This window comes from Equus asinus, chromosome 9, assembly GCF_041296235.1.
Source record: "Equus asinus isolate D_3611 breed Donkey chromosome 9, EquAss-T2T_v2, whole genome shotgun sequence".
NCBI lineage: Eukaryota > Metazoa > Chordata > Mammalia > Perissodactyla > Equidae > Equus > Equus asinus.
This window is the reverse complement of record NC_091798.1, coordinates 86,084,373-86,107,975: the sequence shown is the minus strand read 5'-3', so window position 1 is coordinate 86,107,975 and position 23,603 is coordinate 86,084,373. Positions and strand designations below refer to the sequence as shown.

At 37.8% G+C, this 23,603-nt stretch overlaps 1 protein-coding gene across 6 annotated transcripts in view; it reads left to right on the top strand.

Annotated features, from left to right (window-relative positions):
- Nucleotides 1–23,603, top strand: part of XRCC4 (X-ray repair cross complementing 4) — a 288,469-nt gene that overhangs the window by 219,321 nt on the left and 45,545 nt on the right. For 5 of the 6 annotated variants that reach the window (XM_014857035.3, XM_014857039.3, XM_014857037.3 and 2 more), the window contains one exon: nt 16,132–16,894. The exons of the other annotated variant lie outside the window; for it this stretch is intronic. In XM_014857035.3, the coding sequence (XP_014712521.1) occupies nt 16,132–16,243 (112 nt within the window). In that variant the 3' untranslated portion in view covers nt 16,244–16,894. Of the gene's footprint in view, nt 1–16,131; nt 16,895–23,603 lie in introns of those variants that run through there. 6 annotated transcript variants of the gene reach the window in all.

The window sequence follows — 23,603 nt, the reverse complement described above, 5'->3', positions numbered from 1 at the left end:
TATAACATTTCTGAAAAATGTGTGCTGAGTTTAAGTTTCAAAACATACTTTAAAAAAAAAAAAAACTCTTTCCTAAATTGTAAATCTCCTGTGTGTGATAAACTATACATAGACAACCGAGGTTCCTGCCTTCTGGAAACTTACATTGTTACAAATGGGATTTTTAATGGCTCCTTCTAGTCACTTCCAAATTTCTTAGTTATAGAAAAGTGTCCAGTGATAGAATAGGAAATATCAAATATCTTTTTTCTTTTACAATATGACAAATGGGGCTGTTTTTACAGAAAGCAGTAAAAGAATGCATTATATAGATGGCAATTTAAGAGAATTAAGAGTTAAAGTTTTCTCTGTTTTCCCATCCATAGAGGCTCAATAACATTTTGAGAGGAGGTAATATATATTTTAAGGGAAATTATGATCGGACTGGAGAATCCAGCTGAATATTTTCCATGCATGTTTATACCCTGTTCAATTTTCATGGTTGTCTTTTGGGGCTGCATGTGAATTTATGGATGACAGCTTCCCTAATTCCAAACAAGTGTTAGAATTTCTTGGTTCAACATTTAATTTCTGTTTATGGTTTCTGGTTTTTGAAATCTGATTCTCCTTCTTGATTGGTCATTGATTGTGAGATTGATGGTGATAATTCCTTATTGCTAATAGGGTTCACATTTCTTCTCAGAAGAAAAGACGTATAGAGCTGAAGATTTTATTTAACTTTAACTTCTACTTGCATTATTAAGGAAAGTATGATTGCTTACTTTTTCCTTGTTGTTTCTCAATAGCCAGATAGAAGAGGTTTAAACTGACTAACATTCCTAAATAATAATAATTTAATTAAACTTAAGTTAACAGAAAATCCAACCAACTGGAGTCTTCTAGTAGTTGGGTTCTGTGTGTTCACTTAGAAACTTACCAGCTTTTGCTAGTGAGGCTTTTAGCCTGAGGATTGAAACACCATTCATTTAAACACACCTCTCCCTTTCCAAGTATTCCAGTAAAGAGGGGTATAAATAAACTAATGGTATTAGTGTGAACTTGTAAGCAGGTAAATTAATAAACATCAAAACTACTGGGAAAAAATAATTTGTTACTTCATTATAGAAAGTGAGCTAACTACTGGCCAGCAATGCTGTCAGAAATTAAAATGTACTTGCTAACCCATAAATAAGGTTTAAATTTATTTTATGTGATAGTATTTCTAAAAAAGCCTATCTTACTGCCCTTCTGATCTGGGATGGGTTTTATTCTGTGTAAATTATGTGTGAAACTAGCTATAGTTTGTTTCCACGCTCAACTCTAGGAGAAGCAAAAAGGCAAACACCCTCAACAAGAGACTTTTCAGTCAAGTTCAACAGACACACAGTTCTGCATTCTAGGAACTGTGCCAAATTCAGAATGAAACAGTGCTTCTACAGCATAGTCCCTGTTTTGGAGTTGCTTACAATATAACTGACAAGGATGTGCAGAATTAAAGTCTGTAGCTGATACTCCTTCCGTTGAGAGTTGATTTCTCTCTCTCCTCCCCTCAAATCTAGGTGGGCTTTTGATTCATTAATAAACAGTAGAATGCAGAAGTGATGCTGTGTGATTTCCAGAGTCTAGGTCAGAAAAGGCAACCTTGTGCTTAGAGCCCTAAGCATTGATGTAAGAAGTCTGACTACCCTAGGCTGCCTTGCTGCAAGGAAGCCAGGCCACCAAACACTCTCCACCAGCCAGTCCTCGTCTCTGTGGGCTCCCAGCCCAAGCACCAGATATGCATGGTTGAGCTTTCAGAGGATTCCAGCTCCCGGCCGTGTGTCAGCCCCAGTTTGCCAGTATTCCTAGCTAAGGCCCTGACACCATGGCATAAAGACAAGCCATCCCCACTGTGCCCTGTTCAAATTCCTGACTCACAGAAAGTATGAGCACAATCAAATGGTCATTATTTTGTGCCAGTAAGTTTAAGGTGGTTTGTTACACAGCAGTGGTTGCTGGAACAAAGACCTGCTTGATTTAGGACGTACTGTTGGAAAATACGAGATAATTAATTTCTCTGCCTAAGAGAGTATGGAAGTCTTCCCAGAAGCAGTGCCATCTGAATATGGCTTTCAATGATGAGTAGGAGCTTGCTAAGTAAAGAAGTTAAGAGAAAGAGTCCTCAAGCTAAGGGAACTGTGTGGAAAAGTAGGGCGACGAAGAGAGAATGATGTGTTTGGTGGATGACAAGAGCTTGGTGTGCAAAAGCATTGGCTAGTTAGAGCCAGAAAGGTAGACATGAAACTAGAAATCAGGCGATCATTTCTTTCTCTTTTTTCGCTATGCCAAGGGAGTTTCAACTGTAGCCTTGGAGGATTGGAAAGTAATACTCAGACTTGTGTTGTAGAAAGACAATTAGCAGCAGTTGGAAGATGGGCTGAGGGAGGAAAAAATAAAAGGCAAGGAGAAAAGTTAATAATTATATAGTTCAGATGACAGAGGATCAAGACTGAGATCTGTAGCTTTCTCATAGTAGCAAAATAAGATCAGTTAAGTAACAATTGTTGTTTGAATTGTTAATCGATTATTTACTGAATTTGTCTGTCTTAGTAATTAAATGCTATAGCCAGTCCTGCATTTTGGCATAGCAAACCAACGCCTTTACAAAACATTGACTTCATTAAATTTGTTAATGTAAATTTAACATAAAAGCTTCTTCCACTATAAATTTTGGAGAAATAATTTAAAAATACTATTTTTCTATTTTCTTAAGGCATTGATTGCAGTAGGACGTTTAAAGAAATGAGACCAAATTGTATCAGTTAATGCTAACAGAACTGTATGTCACACTTACTCTGCTTCTTCAAAATACACATCAGTTCAGTACAAATCTTGAAAAAAATGGTAATTTATGTAATCATAAAGAAATCACAATGAGAAAATGTATATAGTGTACTTAGTAAATATAGTTATGTAAACACAGCACACAACTGTAGTCAATAGCTTTATGTGTGGATTTGATTGACTTTTAAATAACATTTGAGATACTTCACATATTTTTAGTGGTAAATGAAAGTTTAGTAGTGACATTTGAACTTTTATTGGAATCATAATACTGTACATGTAATAAACTTTTCAAGGGCAAAAAGGTTAGATAGATCTTTCTCCAGTCATTCTGAGTGTATAGACTACATTTTCCATGGCTGTGCTCCCATATCTACACAGTAAATTGCTACCAATTGTAGATACAGTGATTTGTTTTAAAAACATTCTGCCTCCGTATACAATTTGGTTTTACTTTACAGTTTAGTTATATTTTGAAATCAACTGAAAAGTTTAATCTTTCTAATTCAAAATCAAAATCCACAAAATTTTGTATATTATTTCCATCTGCCTTCTTCCATCCTCTGACCCCTTTCTGACATGTTTCTTTATGACAGACAGAAAGAATATCTCCTAGAATTTGAGCAGTAACACTCGTTACTTTCACCCATAATACCAAATTGAATGAGTAACTTTGTGAAGTTACTTTCTAGTTTGTTTATTTTATGTATCGGTTATATGATATTTTATTTATATGAAAGTTATATGATGTTGGTGATACTCTAAAATAGCCTGTTTTCTTTAAAAAGTCTGGCTGCCCAGGGCCAGCCCAGTGGCATAACGGTTAAGTTCCCATGCTCCACTTTGGCTGCCCAGGGTTCTCTGGTTTGTATCCCAGGCACAGACCTATGCACCACTTATCAAGCCATGCTATGGCAGGCATCCCACATAAAGTGGAGGAAGATGGGCACAGATCTTAGCTCAGGGCCAGTCTTCCTCAGCACAAAAAAAAAAAAAAAAAGGGAAGATTTACAGCAGATGTTAGCTCAGGGCTAATCTTCCTCAAAAAAAAAAGTCTGTCTGCATAATTATCTTTAGTCACCCATACCATGAAAAGCCTAGAAAAATATTCAGGAAGGATATTCAACAAATCAAAAAGGGAGGAGATAACGTAGGCCACAGCACAGGATGGCAGTGATGACACGTTCACTGCTTTGTGAACAGAGGAATTAATTAGACCAGGTAATTTTGAGAACACTAAGAATAAAGTGCACTGGCATGAACTAAAATAGTGGAAAAATCTGTAAATTAGAGAAGAAACTGAATTCTTTTACTGTAAAACAAAAGATAGCAGAGCTTTAAAAAAGAAAAAGAGGAGGAGAGAGAAGGACAGAGCTGGGTATTTATTTGCCAGGAAAAGGCATTCTTCTTTATTTATTTGCTGCCAAAAAAAAAATTGAGGGCATTATGTTAAGTGAAATAAGTCAGTCAGAGAAAGACGAACTCTATATGACTCCACTCATAGGTGGAAATTAGTATATTGAGAAGGAGATCTGATCGGTGGTTACCAGGGAAAAGGGGGGGTGGGGGGAGGGTACGGAGGGGGAAGTGGTGTACCCACAACATGACTAACAAAAATGTACAACTGAAATTTCACAAGCTTGTAATCCATCATAACATTAATAAAAAAAAAAAAAAAATTAGCAGTGAAATAATTCACCAAGTATTTTATTTCCCTGAAGAGAAAAAGTAGATGTTTTTTAATTGTTAGAAAGGAGGTTTACAGGTGTTTGTGCTAATTAAAGATCAAAACTAGATTCTGGGGGCTGGCCCATGGCCGAGTGGTTAAGTTTGCGCACTCCACTTTGGTGGCCCAGGGCTTCGCCGGTTCGGATCCTGGGCACGGACCTAGCATTGCTCATCAAGCCATGCTGAGGTGGTGTCCCACATGCCACAACTAGAAGGACCTACAACAAGAATATACAACTATGTACTGGGGGGCTTTGGGAGAAGAAAAAAATAGATTCTGAATAGGACAGAATCAGTCCAAACTTCAGTACATAACAGGTTGAAAAAAAACAGTCCCATTGTTTTTTGGTCCAGAATAAGTCTGAGCAATCAGTTAGGATCAGTTTAGGTCTGGTATACTGAGGTCACTCAAAGTGTGTGGTCAGGACACACTAAGGTAGCTTGCAGGACCAGTGCAAAATGAAATCACAGAGCCCTTTTCTTCAAAATTATGAAGAATTTCAAGACAGTGACAGCAGAGCATTAAGCCAGGGATGAGGCCCTTCTAAGCTTGTGGCCCTGTGTGACTGCCAGCGCAGGTCATAGGCCCATGAGGGTGGCATTGTCTGTGGTTCTTTAACAGCCTGACTCTTTAGAACCGTCATAGGGAAAGCCAGCTCCCTGTTGTGTTACCCCAGACAGAGGCTGCTGTGAGCGCATATTTAGGAGCGCTCGGCAACTCACTGTTACTTCCATCTTGGCTTGTTTGTTTGCTCCCTTTGTATCCCAGGCATCTAGCGCTGTCTCTGACCTGTGATAAGCACTTAAAAAATAGTGAACAGGTAGGTGATGGATGATGGTACTTGCCAGCCTCTCTCAGTGACTCTGCTTCAGTTCATCTCTAGATAGGAAGACCCAGTATGGGTACTTTTGAGCTTCATGTCATATTACACAGACCTTGCAGATGCCTCCTCCAGCCAGCTTGAGGGTTTCTTATAGCTCTGGGCTTTGCATGCCCTGCTCTCACTCAACCTATTTCTCTATTCAGTTATCCTGAAACCTATTTAAGCTGATAGATTAGAATAACAATTGAGCCTTAAGTAAGTTAAGGCTACAGTGGTATGCAGAATAATGCTTCTCCCTCACAAAGATGTCGGGGTCGTAATTCCTGGAATCTGAGACTATATTAGATCACATGGCAAAGGGAAATTAAGGTTGCAGATGGATTAAGGTTGCTAATGAACTGACCTTAAAAGTTATCCTGGATTATTCAGGTGGGTCCAGTGTATCACAAGACTCTTAAGTAGAAGAGAGAGGTTGAAGGAGAGTCAGAGAAAGAGATGTGACAAAGGAAGCAAGGTCGGAGTGAGGGGATGTGAGAAGTCCACCAGCAAGTGCTGGCTTTGCAGATGGAGGACGGGGCAGCCTCTGGAAGCTGGAAAAAGCAGGGAAACAGATTCTCTGGTCGAGCCTCCAGAGAGGAGCACGGCTCTGCCAACATCTTGATTCTAGCCCAGTGAAATCTGGGTCAGACTGCCAACCCCCAGAACTGGAAGATAATGAATTTGTGTTGTTTTAAGCCACTCTGTTATGGTAATTTGTTACACCAGCAGCAGGAAACTAAAACAGCTGGTTCCACACTATGGCGAAACTATCATTCCTGGTCCCTGGTTCCATAGAGATTGCTCAGCTCCGTGGTTGGGTATTATTGTCTGCCCATGTTTTCTCCGCTTCTCTTGGTAGCCAAAAGTAGAGTTCTGTCTTCTTTTTCTGTGTTTTTATTTTCCTTCATTGGACCATTAAGTTTTTGGGTTCAGGCTAGTAGATGTTATATTCTCAGAGAAGCAAGTAATGCAGCCTGTTCCAGAGAACACTAGTTTCTTGGAATATTAATAGCTAAGAGATAGTGAGAAAAGAGGCTTTGGCTGCCAAATTCATTTGTAAAACCTAGGATAAACAAGCTCTTTTTTTTTTCTTCAAGCACTTTAAAAAGATATAATCTGTGTGTAAGGTTTAAAAACAATCTCAACAGTTTAAAAGAATATTCAGCAAAAAAGTACCTCTGTCCTTCAGCCCACAGTTCTCTCCTCAGAGTCGGCCATTTCTAGTGGGCCATCACATCCTCCCAGAGTGATTCTATGTACATGTAAACACACATAGACCTATATATATGTATGTGTGTAAATATACACACACTCTAATTTCCTACACACACTCTTCTGCACCTTGCTTTTGTTTTACCTAATAATTTAATTAACAAGTTTATTTATGGAAGAACTTCCATGGCTTTTAAAGCATAATATCCACATGAAATACTTAGAAAACTTAGTGTAGAAAAATAAATATTTTCCAAATGTTTTGGACCACAGCTTTCATTTTTTAGAGTGTCTCGTGGAACTCCTTTTTGAGACACACTGCACAACACCCAGCTGCCTTCCTCTGGACTGGTAGTAAGAATGAGTGACCCCTACACTGGTGTAGCCTGAAGGATATGGGCTTTGGAGCGGGGGAACCTGGGCTAATATCCTGGCTTCATTGTTGACTTGCCTGCCTGCTGGCTTCCATGCTTACTGGCTGTGTGGCTTTGGGCAAGTCACTTGGCTTTATTGAGCCTTCTTGTTTACACTGGCTACCTCATTTATTCAGTCATTTGTTTATTAATTAATACATGCAATCATTGGGACATTTATGAACCAGGTCAAATAAAGCAGAGTCTCTCCGCTTGAGAAGCTTCTAGTCTAGTGAGGGAGACTGCATTTATAGCACACCGAGCAGCAATAAGCAATGGCCTGCCTTAAAATTAAAGTTGTAGAGAATAATTTTCTACCAAGATGACAGTTTTCTACTTTTATAGGCATAGATCAACAGTAGCAAATATCAAAACTTGCAAGGAATGCAGGAAGAAGTGGGGTTTAATGTAGGGCATTTCAGGTGTTGATCTTTTGAAGCATGTATGGACTTTGATTTTGGCCATCTAGTGAATTGCCAGAGTAATATTATTTATCTGAATAAAGAACAGTAACAGTGACAAAATCTTTCAATTTCGTATTATGAAATTCCTGCATAAATTTTGGCATCCTTGTAAATTATGGACATATTTATCTTAATGATTGTGACTTTAAACATTGAATTATATAAAACTAGAGATTTTTATATATTTTACAGGAAGTTTACAGGAGAAATTTTAGAATTATTGTCCTTTCCCAATGTCTATAAAGCATTGTGTGTTTTAGCATTAAATGTATTCACTCTTCATAATTCTCCTTTCTTTGTTTCATTCAGAATTACCTAGTGTATGTCCATTTTTTTACTCTTGATAAATTCCAACAGCAAAGTAATAGTCATTAGAAAAAGATATCTTTAGGAATTTAATTGAAAATAACTAATGCAGTTTCTTTTATTTGCCATTTTGGTTGCCAGAAAGAAAGTTTCAACTTCTTTTCTCTCATTTTCTCAGGCCAGTGAAAGGCCGTCTGGGCCTACCAACTTGCAGACAATGTACAACACTCGTTTTGCTGAATCCTCATGACTTCAGTCAGTTAACTTATTTAGGAGACGCTTTTGGTTTTTATAAGGTCAACCAGAAATTTGAAGCCACTTTTCTCATTTATTTTAAGAACAAATATTTTTTTTAAATACTGAGATTTAATTTGAAAATATGGTGGTGACTTTGGTGATGTCAAATCTTTAAGCACATTATTTAAAACTTTTCCATTTAGAAGGTGTTTCTATAATTGAGTTTTTTCCATAGTGGGAATTCTGTTAAGGTCCGAGTGATAGCTGACTAGCTATTTAATAGTAGCAAGTACCTAATACTTTCATTTGGCTGTTTTTTGTGATCATTTTGATAAAGGTTTGATTTGCTACATCCTAAAAAACAAACCAGTAGATGTTTGGCTTTTATTATTACCAAATATTGTATGTGCCAGCCAATGCTTAGGTCTGATTCTCTCCCTATAGATTGCTCTTACCTCACCTCTGTCTTCATCCCTCGCCCCACATCTGACCTTAACTCTAATCCCAGGGGAAAGTCAGAGATGACGTGGGTGGATGACAGGGAAGTTGGTAGTAAAACAAAATTTTAGATATATAATTTTTTTTAATAATGTGAGAGAAGCAGCTACTTTACTGTGCTTTGGTGGCCACGCAGGAATTGACCATTTTGCTAGATTTTTGCTGTGACTGCTATAGTCCAAGAGTTTAAGACTTCCTTCTTCCCAAAAGAAGACGTTGCCTGTTCTTCTTATCGGTAATAAATCAAAAGCATAGCAGCATCCTTGCAGGCTATTCTCCTCGACTCCAGATAATTCATAGCGGGTAAAAATAATTTACCTAACCTGTGTTTACAGATTCAGCAGTTAAAGTTGTACAAAAAGCCAGCATTTAGGTGGCAAGTGGAAACAGCACAAGCTGTGGGCACACAAAATAAACTTGGTCCTTGGCTTCTGTGACAACACTTCTCATAGCTCTCAAATCGTTCCTTTTCAATCTTCTTTTACTCCTTTTCCTCTCTAGCTGTCTGCCCTACATTTTAATATTCTCCAGGATTCCATGTTTTTTCTCTGGTTGACTTTCTCTGGGCAATCTCTTTAACTCACTCATTTGCCGTTAGTGGCAGGGATGTGGCAGTGACTTCTGTCTCTGTATGCGTAGTTCGCACATCCCTCCTGAGCTCTACACTGATAGACTCATCTACCGACTCAACATCTCTCTCCATTTGGATATCCTGCAGTCACCCAGACTCACCCAGTATGTCTAAAGTGGATCCCTTATGCCTAATACTAAACCTGCCCCTCTTCTGTGTCACCATCTTCACCATAACTAGAGTTATAGGACTCAGAAATCTGAGAACATTGTCATGGAAGAGCAAATAAGATCCAGAACTATTAAGTCCATGCACAGATATAGACACACCACACACACGCACGCACACACACATACACACCAGTGTTCAAAGAGTAATACTGCAGAGGTTTGCATGTTTTTGAACTTTAAATAAGGAGAATCATATTGTGTGTATTCTTTTATGCCTTGCTCTTTTGGTGAACATTATGTTTGAGATTCATGCATGTGTATAACTGTATCATAGTACATTGTGTGAAAACTATGACTTATTTGCCCATTTTCCTGTGAAGACATATGGGTAGTTTTTAGTTTTTCACTGTTAGAAACACTGCACCTGTGAACATTTGTGTTATCTCCTGACACACATACGTAAATGTTTCTCTAGAGTGTGTGCCTAGGAGTGGAATTCCTGAGTTATAGGTGCTTACATCTTTGTGTACCTTGGCAGTTATTGCCAAATTGTTATCCACGGTGGTTTCCAATGGTTACACTCCAACCAGTAGTAATTTATCTTGTTATTCCATGTCCTGCTTGATCTTTGATATTCTTGGACATTTTAGTTTTTGCTAATCTGTTGTAAAATTACTTACTAATGGTTGCTAATGCTTATTTGCCCCCATTCTTTCCTCTTCTTGGAAGTTCCTGTAGTCTTTGGCATATATTTTTTAATTATGTTGGGTTTTTTAAATTATAGGATTTCTTTGGATAGTAATCCTTTGTTAGTAGCATATGTTACAGTGTCCTCCCCAGTTTGTGACTCATCTTTTCAGTCTATTTAAGGTGTCTATTGATGAAAAGAAGTACTTACTTCTAAAATCACTGAATTTATCAGTTTTTGCCTTTATGGTTTCATTTTCTGCCTTTAAAAAAGGAAAACTTCCCTATTCTAATATCCTAATGACATTCTCCTTTATTTTCTTCCAAATGCTTTAAAGTTTTGCCTTTGTCATTTAGACGTTTAATTCACCTGGAAATGAATTTTATGTGTATTGTGCAGGTAGAAATATAGTTAGGCCACATAAACATTGACTTTTGATTTTTGATTTCAGAACCATTGTTTATTTCATAGTCAAATGAGCATGATTTTTCAACTATCATGGTGCCATCGGTCATTACACATTTTCCTGGACCTCTCACTTTGCTCAGATAGGCACCTTGTCATGTTTCATAAATATTATTCTCAGAATATGTTATAAAATGCAACTAATCCACTCCAAACAATACTAATGCTTCCCTTTTAAATAAGAAAATCTTGATAGTCCAGCCATGGTAATATCATTTTAAACTCAGCTGAGAAAATGTCTATACAAAATGAGCCAATAGCTGGAAATACCAATGTAAAAGATGTTGGTAATTCAACACCCAGAAAGTTAAAAGAGAAGGCAATCGTTCATTCTAACATTTTAGAGAAACTTTCTCAGGATGAGATATTTCTTTTGACAAATTTAACTTTTTGTTTTTTTTATTGAGTTATTGATAGGTTACAATCTTGTGAAATTTCAATTGTACATTAATGTTTGTCAGTCATGTCGTAGGTGCACCACTTCACCCTTTGTGCCCACCCCCCACCCCACCTTTCCCCTGGTATCCGCTAAACTGTTCTTGGTCCATAGTTTTAAATTCCTCATATGAGTGGAGTCATACACAGATTATCTTTCTCTTGCTGGCTTATTTCACTTAACATAATTCTCTCAAGGTCCATCCATGTTATTGCAAATGGAATGATTTTGTTCTGTTTTGCAGCTGAGTAGTATTCCATTGTATATATGTACCACATCTTCTTTATCCATTCGTCTGTTGCTGGACACTTAGGTTGCTTCCACGTCTTGGCTATTGTAAACAGTGCTGCAATAAACATTGGGGTGCACAGGACTTTTGGGATTGCTGACTTCAGGCTCTTTGGATAAATACCCAGTAGTGGGATGGCTGGATCGTATGGTAGTTCTATTTTTAGTTTTTTGAGGAATCTCCATACTGTTTTCCATAGTGGCTGCACCAGTTTGCATTCCCACCAGCAGTGTATGAGGGTTCCTTTTTCTCCGCAACCTCTCCAACATTTGTTGCTATTAGTTTTAGATATTTTTTGACAAATTTAACTTTTGATCTACACTATTTATTGTTAATTAGATGGTGGTAGTACAATTTTGATCAAGTTGTAATAATCTTTTTCGTGTTTGTGTGTGTGTGTTTTAATGCAGTGTGAAATCAAGCTAAGAGAACTTAGAACTTCAATTATATTGTTGAGAATTTAAGCCATCTTTTAGTGAGGTTGTCATCATCTGAAGAAGTTTCATTTTATTCTCTTTATTTGAAATAGTCCTTATACTTTAGCCTTTAACTGTACCAAGGTGGTTTCTTAATCTGTCATTGATCTTTCTTCTTTAATTCACATCATTCATTTGTTCCACAGATATTTTTTCAGAACCTGTATTTTGCAAGGTAGTCTGTGCTCAACTGTTTGAGTACGACTGTCTCAGAATTTGGGAACTGAAAGAACTCAAGGTCATTTATAATAATCCTAACTTTCCACAAATTAAGAAACCAAGATCCAGAAAGATGCAGTCGCCTGATCGAGAGCTCATGTGGTGGAGCATCAATAAAGATCTCCTGATCCTGTTGAACCATGTTGTTCATAAAAACTCTGAAAATCTGCCTGAGTCCTAAATATTGATATGATGTTTATAGAGATTCCTAAAGGGCTAAATCATTGTGAACAAATTTGTATCACATAATCCTTGCCTTGAAACTACTTATAAAATTTTTAGGATGAAAAGACAAAAATTTGAAAAAAATTTAAGTTTATTAATTTGAAAAAAAGTAAAGAAAGTAAGAAGTTTAACTGAATGCTTCCTGAAAGCAAGAATTCTGTGTTACCTGTATCATATTTGTTATATTTTCCTAAAACAGTGAGCTGTTCATAGAACATACTTAATATTGATTAAATGAATAAAGCTGTATATTGTAATATAAAAAATGCACAAGGGATATGAACAGAAATTGTTCCAAAAAGTACGTACAGATGGCTAAAGACACATGAAAAGATGTTCAGCATCACTAATTATTAGGGAAATGCAAATCAAAACCACAATGAGATATCACCTCACACCTGTCAGAATGGCTATTATTAAAAAGACAAGAAATCTTAACAAGTGTCAGAGAGGCTGTGGAGAAAAGGGAACCCTTGTACACTGCTGTGGGAATGCAAACTGGTGCAGCAACTATGGAAAACAGTATGGAGATTCCTTGAAAAATTAAGAATAGAACTATTATATGACCCAGCTATCCCACATTGGGGTATTTATCCAAAGAATATGAAGACACTAATTTGAAAAGATATGTGCACCCCTGTATTCAATGCAGCATTATTTACAATAGCCAAGACATGGAAATAGCCTAAGTGACCATCAATGGATGAATGGATAAAGAAGATGTGGTATATATTTAGATATATATGTTTGTATATACACACAAACACACACACTGGAATATTACTCAGCCAAAAAGAAAAAAAGTTGAAATCTTACCCTTTTTTGGCAATATGAATGGACCTTGAGGGTAGTATGCTAAGTGAAATAAGTCAGACAGAGAAAGACAAATACTGTATGATTTCACTCATGTGGAAGATTAAAAATAACAACAACAAACAAATACGTAGATACAGAGAACAGATTGCTGGTTACCAGAGGGGAAAGTGGGGTGGGGAGGGGGTGGTAGAGGGAGTCATTGTACAGTGATGGATGGAGACTAGACATTTGGCGGTGAGCGTGATTAGTGATGCACACCTGAAGTCTGTATAATATAACCAGTGCTACCACAATTCAAACAAAGAAATGTAGAGTGCAGGTATTCGTTACTTTAAATCATCAGAGAAAAGAAAAATCAGCCTGAATGTGGAAAGTTAAAAAAGAAAAATGCTTCGTGGTAGATTTACAACTTAAAGTAGGCCATAACTAATGGTGGTAATTTAAGTAGACAGAGAGGAACTCCCAAGTTTCAAATTACTTATTTAGCTCACTTTCTATTAAGACTTTAGATACAGGTTCTGTGAGTTATTTGCTTTCAAATTTCACCTCTAAGCATGAATTCTTAGAATAAGTGTGTTCATGAAAAAATACTTTGATAAATATGCTAAGGTTAATTATGGTATTGTTTGTAAGACCATTAAAAAAATGGGACCAACTCAAATATTCATCAGTGGATTGATAGTTAATACATCCAAATTAAAAGTAATGATAAATAGGGGCTGGCCCCGTGGCCGAGTGGTTAAGTTCGCGCGCTCCGCTGCAGGCGGCCCAGTGTTTCGTTGGTTCGAATCCTGGGCATGGACATGGCACTGCTCATCAAACCACGCTGAGGCAGCGTCCCACATGCCACAACTAGAAGGACCCACAACGAAGAATATACAACTATGCACTGGGGGGCTTTGGGGAGAAAAAGGAAAAAAAAATTAAATCTTTAAAAAAAAATTAATGATAAATAGATCTATATTTTTCAACATGCAATGACATTGCTAATATATTGTAGAGTAAAATCATCAAGCTGCAAAGTTATATAGAGAAAGTGATCTCACTTTTGAAAAAATACATATGAAAATACAAATAATGCAAAATAGGATAATGTACATTTTTATTGTCCTCTTTATGCTTTTCAGAATTTATAAAAAGTCTTAGAGTAAACATTTATTACTTATAAAAATGATTTTTTTCTTTTTTGGTTGTAAGGAGAGTTCTAAATGTACTCTGTTGACTTACCAGGGATAGGAAAGCTGTAGAACAGTGACCTCCATTCATTGAACAACTTGAGCATCTAACATGTGCTGGGCACTAAGAACGAAGGAGTCAAAATCTGTTTCTTAAGCTCCTCGTGACTTTAGAAGGAGATGAGAATCATAAATGGAGCATCAGGAATCTATTTCCTTCAGACTTTCCTCTTCAGTATAGTCCCTTTGTCTTGTGCTGACTTTTTTTTTAGCTAAACTGATAGATCTCTGTGTTCTGGTTGTACATTGTCTAGACTATGAGCAAAATTACTGACGTTTTTCCGTGTCTGACTTTTTAATAGAAATAATTCAATTCTCTATTTTGTCTAAGAAGACAAAAAGCAACTCTAAGACATTTAGGGCCAGAGAAAAATCTTGAATGTGTTTGGAGTTGACATTGAAAACTTACACATGTAATAATTATACTTTTATCCTGTACTGTATCATTTTCTCCTCCCATGGAATATATTTTTAGATATTTAATTACATGTTACAGTAATTATCTCCATACTTATTGTTGATTTTAACATTGAAACTCCCAGGGGGTAGTACTTGTCATCTTGACAATGCATTAATGCCTAGCACCTTGGCATTCCTGTGAGGGTAATGCTGTCTGAACTTGGTTTGCTCAGGATAAGACAGAACCTGTCCCAGGTCTCATGGCGCCGACAATAGATATTTGCATGCAGTCATGAGGCCAAGGAGGACCCTGTGGTGGCTTCATGTTTAAGAATCTGTGCAGCTAAGAATGAGTGCAGGCCTTTTGAAATACTTATAGTCTAAACATACTCAATGTTTGGGGATTTTTAATGGGCTGTTCTTTTAAATTAAAGACACTATTAGCGGGAGCTCTTTTTATAGTTTATGCAATATTAGTAACTACTAATAACAGTTTCCAAATGTTTTGTCGGAATTTACAAGCATTTTTATTTGTAACACCTCATTTAGTCTTTAGACTACCTCTGAGGCAAATATTATTATCTCAGTTTTAGAAATGAGAGAACAGAAGTTCCGTTAGGTTAAATGACTTGCCTAAAGTCACAGAGCTGATAAGAAATAGACCTGAATTCAAATCTTTATGTCCTGACTTCAAGTCCCATTCTCTTTCAGCTATACCAAGCTGCCATGGCTCCTCCTCTGCCTTTGAAGTTGGAAATATGAGGGTATTACTGAGTATTACTGGGTTGACTCAACCTAGTCATAATTGCCCCTGAAGCCACCTCTAATCGTGAATATTAAGCATATTTTATTTAGGTTCCATAGAGAACCGCTGACAAGGTTTATACCAGGGTATAAACATGTTCCGAAGCTGTCCTGGTTGAGCTCTTTTACCCTCCAGCTTACCGTTTTTAAGACTAGTTAACAATCAGTGATCTTGCCTTTTATCCTAGGCTCAAAGAGAACATTTACATAAAAATAGAGATCAGTGCGTTGATGTAGTGCCTGCAGTCCTGAAGCCGAATACAACTGTTATTAAATGAGGATATGGAGATTGAGTAAATGAGTGTGGACCAACAGCATTTCATCAACAACTGCTAAATGTGCAGGCGTTATTAGTTATGTACATGCTGATAATCAAATGACCACGAGGGAAATTCGTGTGATCAGAACTCCCTGCTGTTAGGAGATTAAAGTGCATGTTAATAGGTAGAATTTAAGAGAGCCAAAGGAAAATGTAAACTGTGATGAAATTATTAAAGAAATGGCTTGAGAAACCTTATATCGTGGCATAAAAATACAGCACAGAGAATATTTCATTTCTCAACCTTAATTATGAATATTGTCGTAGGCCGTTGAATTTTTGTTAGCTCAGAATAGAGACAAATTAATTCTAAAGCAGTTAAAGAAACTAAACTCCCTTCATCTCTGTTTGTGTTAAGTCAGCAGAGGGAAATAAGTCTCTAAACCAATTCTATAACAGAGTTTAACTTTTGTTTCACTCATGTATCTCTTAATATTCTTTTACTCTATACGGAATTTTTAAAAATAAAATTATCTTGATTTTCTTTTTGCTCTAGGCATGAACCTCCACTACCTGAGGCGTTGAGAAAGGAGCACAGCTCAGCTGAAAACATGTCTTTAGAAACTCTAAGAAACAGTAGTCCAGAAGACCTCTTTGATGAGATTTAACTGTCTCAGAAAAGTACTTTGATGTTCACTAGACTGTACTTTCTATTCATTTCTTTAAACTGAAAAAGCAAAATTTCAACTCAGCAGCAGCTATTACTGCACCTTACAATTTAATTACATACACACCGAGTTGAAACCATTGTGCAGAGTGGATTACACGTGTATGAAGATATGATTTGATGACAATGGCACATTATTCTAAACTGTTCATTCAGCATGACTATAATTACATAAAATCTCAGACTTTTTGTTGCGAAGGACACATTTATCTTATCCAATTCACACATATTATATGTGGTAGTTGTCTAACATCCTGTCTAGGAGGATTTTGGAAACAGGACAGAGAAAATGTCTGTGGTGCTTTTTTGAATAGTCATATTCTGAACAACGATGTTTGAGCATTTTAATTTGTGGAATGATGTATAAAAGCTATTTTTAGTTGTACACAAGCAACCTGAAAATCTGATGATAAAATTTTTGATGTATTGAAGACTTTGTGTTCTTAATAATGTTATTTAGCTCCACTTTTTCCTTTATAAAGTCCTGCTCCTATAGTAACGTGCTTATTAATATAAATGTAGCCCTCTTTTGTATCCAAAAAAGAATACTTTTCAGAGATTGTTAATAAAAGATTTATCTTAACATGTACAAGGGCCTTCTTTGAAGACAGGGACCTTGTCGTATTCACTTGTCTATCCTCAATAACATCTGGCACTTTTTTTTTTTTTTAATATTCACTATTCCTGCTTCTTAACCTCTCATTCTGTCTTCACTTCTCTCTGCTTGAACATCCGTTCCCTCCTTGCTACTCAGAGTTAACAATGACCACCATGTCGCTAAATCCCATAGCTGGTCCGTTCTCAGTCCTCATCTTACTAAGCCTCTCAGCAACATTTGACATAGTTAATCACTTCTCCTCAGTAAACATTTTCTTCACTTGACTCTTGCAGTAACATACACTGTTTGTATTTCTCTTGTTTTCTGGCCACTCATTTTTTAGACTTCTTGGCTGATTCCTTCTTGCCTGACAGTTAAATGTGAGTGCCCTGGGCTTAATCTTCAGCCTTCTCTTCATCACCTACATTGGCTCCTTAGGTTATCTGTGGCTTTAAAAACCATCTATAGGCTAATATCTCCAAGATTAGAGTAGTTCTCTTTCGATAGTATATAATATATATATTATATTCTGATATTTATTCAACAGTATATAATATATATAATTATTTATCATTAATTTATCATAGAAAGAGGTTCTTAAAAATCTGGCTGAGTACGTCTGTCTGTTCATGCTTTTATTTGGATGCTTTAGCACATCTAAAGCAGAGATTAGACTATATCTCAATCATCGTTTCCTCCCTAGTCTTCCCATCCAACAAACTGCACTACTACTTACCCAGTTCTTCAAGCTAAAAACCCAGGAATCCTCCTCGGTGACTCTGCTTCCCTCCCCTCCCACATCCATTATTTTTACCTCCAAAACGCAGCTCGACCCTGCCTTCTTCTCTCGTTCTGTCGGCTGTGTCTGCCTCCGGACCGGCCTTCCGGCTTCGTCTCCTGCTCCTCTACAATCCAGACGAAGGGGTTTTAAAATCTTCGATAAGATCATTTCACTGCCTGGATTAAAACCCTCCTCCAATGGTAATCCATTGCCCTTTGAGTCAAGTCCACACCCCTTACCACAGCCTACAAGGTCTTATAGGATCAGGCCCCTGCTTCTCTCCCCTGACTTCCTGCTCCTTTCTCTTTACTTACCTTGCCCCTTACTGTCCCTCAGGTCGGCCAGATCTCAGAACCATTGTACTGTTGATCCTCCTGCCGAAGGCTCATCTTCGTACAGTGGGTTTCTTCTCATCTTTCAGATCTAGAATCAAATGTCACCTCTTCAGAGATGCTTTCCGTGAAATACCCTGTTTAAAGATATGCATGCTCCCAGTCACTCTGTCCCGTTGGAATGTGTTTTTCACGGTGCATATCACTGTCTAGAAGTATTTTTTCATGTCACTCTCTCTTTCTCTTTTTCTCTCCATAGTCTCTCCATAGAAAGTAAGCCCCCTCATAGCAGAGGCATGGCCATCTGCTCTCTCTCTCTATCTCCCAGTACCTAGAATAGGGCTGTATTCATAGAGGCTTAGTAAGTGTTTGTTGAATGAATAAATGCATGTCTGTCACATAGTAGGCACTCAAATGTTATCTTTAAGTTACTAAACCATTTTGAAAAGAAACTCATTAAAAGATTGAAATTTAGCCAGATGAATTGATACAAAGAAATAATTGTTCAGAAAGCTCAAGTACATTTTGTGATTAATTATAAATAATATATACACGTATGTATATGCATATAGGCTTGGCTACAGAGAGAGAGAACAAGAAAGAAATCACACATTATTGTTTATATCAGAAATAGGATTTTACTAAGTCAATGGAACAACAAAATATTTTAAGTTGAAATTTTGCTGCATTTTTACTTCCATAGTGGCTTCCACTTAAGAAGAAAAATTTTAAATGTAAGTATAAATATGTGAAATATAAAAATTTAAAATATAAAATTTTACTCAGCCGCATAGAATTTCACTAATGAACCTCATATAATCCAAGGTTTACCTTGGATTTTTCCAAAGGGATTTTGTACATAAATTACCAGAATCTCAAAATAATGTTATCTCATCTGAATAGACCACAAATGACTAACCGAAATCAGTATACAGCTCTGTATGTGTATATGTGTGTGTGTCTGATGTATGCACACACACATATTTTATATATATATATAATTTTGTAAGTGAAAGAGAAGAAAACTAAAACAGAATTTTGATCATTAACCCGCTAGTGGTGAGAGAGGGATATACGGAAAGTGTTCCCTGAGGAATCGTAACAATAGAATGTATAAAATTCTAAATATTTACAAAATTTTGATTGTATTTTTCTAGGGCCGTGAATCTTTTCAAGCATTGCTTGTGTCAGATTGATTCAGCTGGTTAGTACAGAGCATAAGAAGCCCTTAATCTCGGTTTCCTCTTTATATGTAGTGTGGAGAAATTGAAGGGCTGCTTTTATATTTCTATCTACAGATCTGGCTTTAAGATATCCAGATCCTGTCATTCCACGCCGTGGTTTTTCTATTGTCTGTCACTAAACAGCTTGTTGTGGAAGAACACTGAAGTGTGGGCACAAGAATTGAGTTATAATGCAGCATGCCTTTCTCTACCTTGTCGCCCTCACTTCTAAAGCAAGGTGATTGCACTTCTGAAGGTTTTTTCAGCTTAAAATTTACAATTCTTGGCCCTGGCATCAGGTGATATGGCTCAGGCCTCATTAGGGAAGTTCGTGAAACGTGAAGTCCATCTCAGAAAGAAATGTCTTTATTTTGTAGTTTTAAAAGGTCAGGAAACTACTTTAGAAAAGTTTTTCTTAGTGGCCTATAACTGAAATTTATAAAATACTAGACCCCGTGTTTTAGAGCCAAACACGGCTCTAAGTTATCCTTTAATGGATAAGTTTGACTCAACAAATGTTTATAAAGGATCAGTTATGCACAAAATATAGAATCAGGCCATGTGGAGAATTTAAAGGTAAATCCATCCATTCACTACATGTTTGTTAAGCATTTGTGCCACTCTCTGTTCTGGGCTCTAGATGCATCAGTGAAGAATGCAGGTGCTCTGTTGCTGTGGAGTTTATATTCTACTAAGTGAAATTTGAGACCTGCTTTTAAAGAACTGAGTATATGGGATGGAGGGTTGAGATCAGGGCCCAAAACCACTATATAATGAACTGTAATATCAAGGAGTGGTAGGATAAGTGGCATAAAGAGAAGAACAAAACGTTAAAAGTTATGGGTGAGGATCCACAGAAGACAAGAGATCCAATTGGGAGGTTAAGAGAAATTCGTGGGGCTTGGGGAGAGTGAGCTGAGGATGGAGTTGTCTGCCAGAGCAGAGGAGAGTGCAGAAGGTCCTGGGGGGGGAGCGGGGGGGGACTGGGGTTCATGCCCAAGTTTGTAATTGTCACTCATCAGAATGAAGGAGGCAAGTTAGAAGGTATCGACACCCAGAAGGAATGTTGGCCAGAGGTGTTTAGGAGTATGATGCCAAGTTATGTAGTAAAGACCTGACAAGAATTGAGCTCCACAGTTCTAACTGACACTGCCTTGGGAAGATATGGGCCAGAAAGCTTCAGGTCCTGAGGCCTGGACATCTGGGAATGGGGGAGGAAGGCCACTCAAGAGGGCCCCGGATAGATATTGCCCAGAAGAGCAGCCAACCCACATCCTTTTGTGTCTCTCATTCTTGCACTCAGTATTATTTATAGAATCCCTTTTTTAATAAAATGAAAGATATCTGGCATCTAAATTTATGAAAGCCCTCATGAATTGACCTATAAATCAGGAAATCCAAAATTTAGGTAGTTAACACATTTGGTAAGGGAGAATGATATAACCACAAAAGAACTACCCACACATCCATTTGTAGCTATTGTCCGAATTAAAAATCTTCGCTGCTGATCTGACAGCTTCTAAAAATGCTTTTCAGGAGGGCGAATTTCATTTGCTAGTGTTCTATAAGCTAACCTAAGATGATTTTCTCTGTATTTTGCACTTGAGCTTTAACCAAAAGGCCGAGAAGCGACACTTTCTCTGTACATTAATAACTGGAAAAGGATACCTTGAAAAATCCATTACAACAAACAAGTCATGGTCACTTCATAACTGACCATCACTGTCTCCTGTGCTAACACACTATGCTCTTTCTTACCCATTCAACCTAGACCACTCTCCAGACTGCCTTCTACTCGTTTTCTCCCTTTCAAATATCCACATATCCTCTCATTTACCCACTATTGTTCTCGCTTTCTGATTTTCCTCCCCTCTATTTGAATAAAACTCATAGCTGATTTTTCTTCCCTCTTTTGAAGGCCCTTCATCCTAAACTCTCATCTCACGATGTCGCAGATAATTATACTTTCTGAATAAGGGCCCCTTTTCCCCTAAGGGCTCTCATTTTGTAGGAAAGGAGAGGGAGAGTAAAGCCCTGCATCTGTCTGGACAGTGGAGGTCCCTATTAAGAGCAGGAGTAATTTTGGTGGCCACTGTTCCAGTAAATGGAATATAGGCTAGTCCTGAACCACTTATTTTTGATTTAGAGACAGTCTCCAACTTAATTACTATCTGAAAAATACCCAGTCAAATAAATATAGGCGAATTAGACAAATTTCTGGAAGCTGCGCATACAAGACTCTTCCAGAAATCTGTTTTACTCTGCGCTCCTCCAAAGCCGAGCCTGAGAGGAGGCCTCGAGTACAGGCAATTCGTTTGCAATATGACCCCAGGGAGCAGGACTGCAGGACAGGAATCAGAGCACAGGAAAGGGGGAAAAGCCAGTGCAAGGATGCCCCATCAAGTCGGCCAGCCCTGTGGATGGTGGATGCTCCACCCCACCAGGATCTTCTGAGGCACTCCTGAAATGCATCTCAGAAATATACGTCCAAGGGTGAAAGGGAACAGCATTTATCCATGGGGTGCTATTTCCCATCGGTCAGGGGTGGCCTGGAAGCATTGCTCCCGCATACTTCACGTTGCACCTGTGTGAACACACAGCAGGTGCCTGCATGTAACCCAAGCTGCAGTCTCAGGGAAGCCCTAGAGCTGGAAACCAGAGGAGCACAGGTGCCGGTTTTACCTGCTTGAAGTAGGGCAAAGCCTGCCTGGAACCGATTGCCAAAGAATTGGGTGGAGCCCAGAGGACTTGGAGGTATACAAGACATCTCCTATAGAGGAGCCTCATTTCAGGCCACATGACCCTGCCCACTTCCGAGCCCCAGCCAAAGTTGATTAGACCTGGGGAAGAAACGTGACCCCATGGCCCAGCTGGACCTGGGTTCACTGAAAAAGCCAGTCTATAAGTTAGCAGAGAAAGATGATTGCAAGAGACAGAAAGCCACAGATTTGCACAGAAACAGAGGAGCCCTGTGACCCTTGGGACTGATGGGAGAGTAGCCAGCGCCCGGCGTAGCCTCAGATCCTTATGTGTTTCAGAGCCAGTTCCACAGGCATGTCCTTAAAAATCACTGGTCCCTTTCCTGGAGTTTTATCAATGGAGTGGTTCTTGAAAACAAACAACCAGATACCCAACTAAAAGGGAAAGCAAATACATTCCCCAGAAAAAATCTCAGTTAATTTTCATTATCTCCAATTAATAAGTTGTCACTAGTTAACATACCATTAAAAGAATATGTCAAAAGAGCTTTACTCTAGACTGGTATAGACAAACTTTTGAATATGATGGGAAAGTAAAATCACTTTTATAATTAAAATTTATATAATATTTCATAATATAAATTTTAAAATTCATTAAAATGCCATTACATACAGCTAAGGTCTTATCTACATTAGATATGTCTTCAAATCATTGACAGATTTTAGTGATAGTATGAAATGTCTGATCTTCAGCAACATGGGTCAGTACTATAAATTGTATTTAAAAGTGAATTTTAAGTGTGAGATCTCACAAAGTTGCCACCATTGGTAAAATAATATGTATATTGATCCTTTAAAGAATCCAAAGCAATGTAATTTTTCTTGATCTTATCAAATAGTCAAGAGACTACTTTCAAGTTATAGCATTTTCATGCAATGACAAAGGGTTCCTCTCTGTCACTCTCTCCTTCATGTATCATCTGATTGAAAACTTTGAGACTTCTAGACCCCTGTTGGGGTGCGAAGGTGGTAGTGAGGTTCGGAGAATTATACTTAAAAGTGGTGGTTTTGTCATTATGCTTTGCAAACATTTAGGGAATTCAAGCAAGTGAAATTTTCTAGAACCTCTACTGAATAATATTGGAAACAATCTTGTTCCACTCCCTTAAGAGAGATAATATAGTGTATCTCTCTAAGGAGCTAAGGTTGCAGAAGAGTAATTAGGTTACCATGGAAGATTAAATTACTGTCAACAAATATTTACTCTCCACCATCATCACTCCATTGACTTGCTTTGGCTGATAAAACATGGATGAAATAACAATATACCAGTTTTGAGCCTAGGAGTTAAGAGGCATTACATATTTCTCCTTTTCCTTTGGGAGCTTCTAGTCTCTGCCGTGAGAGGAACATGCCCCAGGTAGCTGCTGCACCTCCTACCTGGGCCCCTGATCAGACATGGAGCAAAACTGAACCCAGTGTACAAGCTGGAGCCAAGCTCGCTGCCCTGAAAGCTTTAGAAGAGCCATCCAGCTGAGCCCAATCCAGATAAACTGAACTGCAGTCAACCGTGCTGACGGTGACCATGAGAACAACTGCTTGCAGCTCAAAGCCACTGAGATTTGGGATAGTTGGTTATATAATGCCACTTTGACAATAGCTTACACA